Raw genomic sequence first — 3,246 nt, 5'->3', positions numbered from 1 at the left:
CCACCCACCCACACCCACACACCCACACCCACACCCACACGGAGAGGGGCTCTGGTGGCCAGAGCTAGGACGTGGGCGGTGTTTTTCTGTACTCAAAACCAGAGTCGGTTCTTTGCCAAGCCTTGGTAATGAGTTGATTTGTCTCGCTTGCTCCCCAGGCTCAGGGAGTGAGCCTCAGATCCCTGTACAAGCGCTCAGCTGGTCCAGCCATCTACACCATGGACCCTGTGCGGGACCTTCTCATCTGGGCTGTTGTCCAAAATCGCAGGGAGCTTGCAGAAATCATCTGGACCCAGGTGTGCCAACCACTTCCCCTGCAATCACAGAGGTTATGGTAACCAGCAGCAGGTCTGAACACTGGTCCCCCCACCCATTACTAGAAATCTGTGTCTACCTTTGGCCTGGAGCCAAGAAAGGATTCATTGCTTCTGACTTACTGGAGAGCTAGAGGAGCCTCATAAGCTGCTCACATGGAGCCACCACTGGATGGGGACCAAAAGCCCCTTGTCCAGGTGTGGGTTGTACTGGGGGTGATACTGATTCCTGTAAGCGCAGTAAGTAGAATTGTCCAAAGCCATGAACCATGAGGTTTCAAATGCCTTAAGGAGATGTCTCTTTCTAGCAGGAGTCCAGGCTGTGGGGGTGGCAATGACATGTCATGGGCCAGTCAAGATTGCAGTTTGTTCCTCTGACAGGGTGGGAGCACTCCAAGATGGGCAAGAAGAGAGGAGATGGAGGAATGCCTTGGATCTCTGTCCTAGCTAAAGGCCTTGGTTTATGAGACTGGTCTTTCTGAATGGTGCTCGGCCTGGAAGGCTCCAACTCCCTTCCCTTCCGAAGACCCACAGGGGCCTTGGACCTGCAGCCCCAGGGTACCACGCTCCCACTCACATGTCCCCTTTGTTCCAGAGCCAGGACTGCATTGCAGCAGCGTTGGCCTCCAGCAAGATCCTCAAGGAGCTCTCTAGGGAGGAGGAGGACACGGACAGCACAGAGGAGATGCTGGCCCTGGCAGAGTGGTTCGAACTCAGAGCTATTGGTGAGCACAAGGGCAGCGGTACACTGAGGAGGACATGGGAGACACTGGCAGGCTCCTTCTGACCCCATGCTCCTTTCTAGAGTCACTGCCTTCCCTCCTGACCCCTCCCCACTGTCAGACATTTATCTGCAGCCTGTCCGGCACACAGCACTCAACTGCAGTGCACCATGTGGTGTGTTTGCAATGCAGGGCCCTGCAAGTTCACAGCGTGGTGTTCTGGGCAAGGTCCAAACTGCAGACCCTATTGCTCTAGGAATGCTGTTTTTTCTGAGCCGAGCAGCCTGCCTGCAACACACCTCTGGGGTGCTCTGGTTGGCCCATGGGGAAGGGCTTTGCTCTGTCCCAGGCCTGCCGCCCACACGTGTTTCTGTGCAGGGGTGTTCACGGAGTGCTACCGCAAGGACGAAGATAGAGCCCAGAAGCTCCTCATCCGCGTCTCTGAAGCCTGGGGAAAAACGACCTGCCTGCAGCTGTCTCTGGAGGCCAAAAACATGAATTTTGTGTCCCATGGGGGCATCCAGGTGCATTTCCAGCTGTGGTGGAGGGGAGAGCTCACATCTCTTCCCCCTGCCTGCTTTCCCTCTTCACAAAGGACTTTCTACCAGGAAGAAAGCAGAGTCCTCAGTGTGGCCATACATGCTGAGGCAACAGCCCCCATGCCAGCTCCCACTGCCCGATGGCTCATGGCAGCAGCTTGGCCACACAAGTATCTCTACCCACTCAGGGAGCCATGGCACTGGCTCAGCTCGGTGCCCTGTTCCCATGGGTTCTGGGCTGCTCGGAGGGGGACCCACTCCCACCCACTGCATGCAAGGGATGATGCCAGCCAATAAGCCCCTGGCAAGCACCGTCTGGCCCCTCTGTGCTGGGTCTGTGGTTTGGCCACTGGACCCTCAGCCCCTTTCCTTTCTCCTGTATAGACTCCACACCTCAGCCTGGCAGGCCCCATAGAGCCTGAACAGTGAGCTACTTGCACAGCCATGTGGAGTGGGTCTAGCCTCTGACTTTAAGGACAGGACCATTTACCCCTCACTGAGCCCTCCATGGTCTTATCTGAGTGGTTGCTACAGGAGACAATTCTGCTGGGGAGTGGGGTGGATCAAGGCAGAATTTCTCTTCTGGAGAGGAGAGGCTGCCCTGTGGGATGGAGGGATATCAGCTGTCAAGATGTTTCTAAGCCTTCCTTGGAGGCGGTGGGTGTTGGCTGCAGCCCAGGCTGGGGACGTTGACTGGGCTATGCCAGTGCTCCTGCTGGGACTTAAACCTGGAGGGTCCTGACTAGAGGGACTTGTGCCCCCACCCAGGGTCAGACTGATGCCATGTTTGAGATCAGGAAGGAATTTTGCCTTGTGGTCAGATTGGTATGGACTGGCAGGGTTTTGCCTTCCTTTGTAGCCACGGGCATGGCCTCTGCCTCGGATCTCATGGGCATGTATTGGCAACCTTTTATAGAAGCATAGCTTTGGCTGCCATGGTCCCCCTGCTTTACCTCTGGCATTTTTGGGTGTGAAGCCTGGTGTTATGTCAGGGTTGATGGCAGTCTTATGTAGAGTTTAGATGACAGATTTGACTGGGATGGTTTGGATAGGGCTGATCCTGCCTCAGGCAGAGGTTGGACTAGATGTGACCTCTGAAGGTCCCTTCTAGTCCCACTTTTTTGTGATGTGCTCTGGCCTCAGTGTGACTGTAAATTCATGCCCTTCCGCTTCCAACTTGCAGACCTTTCTGACCAGAGTTTGGTGGGGAAAGCTGTGTGTGGACAACGGGCTCTGGAGGGTCATCTTATGCATGCTGTTCTTCCCGCTTCTCTACACCGGCCTCATCAGCTTCAGGTACTTCCAGGGATCCCTCTCTGAGGAAGCAGCAGCAGAAGTGGCCTGTGGCAGAAAGCCTATGGCAAAGACATTTGCAGTGTGAGCAGGAGCTGGAAGATTCACAGTGACTGGCTGCAGAGGGAGGTGGGGTTCCCAGTGCCACCTCTTTCTATGCTAACAGGTCAGACACAGTGGGTGCTAGTGTTATAACCCCCACATTGTCAGCAGTGTCCCTGCCACACTGCACAGGGCCTCAGCAACCAGGCCTGTCAGCTCATGCTATAGTCAGCCCAGGCTCTAGCTCTGCAGAAGCAACTCCCCAAGGAAACAGCACACCGCACACCAGAACACTCACTGCCTACTCCAGGGCCAGCCCCAGCCCCAGCCCCAGCC

General features: G+C 55.8%; 1 protein-coding gene across 2 annotated transcripts in view; it reads left to right on the top strand.

Moving 5' to 3' along the window:
- The window catches only part of TRPM2 (transient receptor potential cation channel subfamily M member 2), a 61,127-nt gene that overhangs the window by 33,819 nt on the left and 24,062 nt on the right, over positions 1–3,246 (top strand). For both annotated transcript variants that reach the window (XM_019512730.1, XM_019512737.1), the window contains exons 13-16: positions 159–296; positions 910–1,039; positions 1,415–1,560; positions 2,759–2,871. In XM_019512730.1, coding sequence (XP_019368275.1) covers positions 159–296; positions 910–1,039; positions 1,415–1,560; positions 2,759–2,871 — 527 coding nt within the window. The remainder of the gene's footprint in view (positions 1–158; positions 297–909; positions 1,040–1,414; positions 1,561–2,758; positions 2,872–3,246) is intronic.

Source organism: Gavialis gangeticus, unplaced genomic scaffold, assembly GCF_001723915.1.
Source record: "Gavialis gangeticus isolate Ggan-Ray unplaced genomic scaffold, GavGan_comp1, whole genome shotgun sequence".
Taxonomy (NCBI): domain Eukaryota; kingdom Metazoa; phylum Chordata; order Crocodylia; family Gavialidae; genus Gavialis; species Gavialis gangeticus.
The sequence above is the reverse complement of the archived record's forward strand: the minus strand, read 5'-3'. Positions and strand labels throughout refer to the sequence as shown.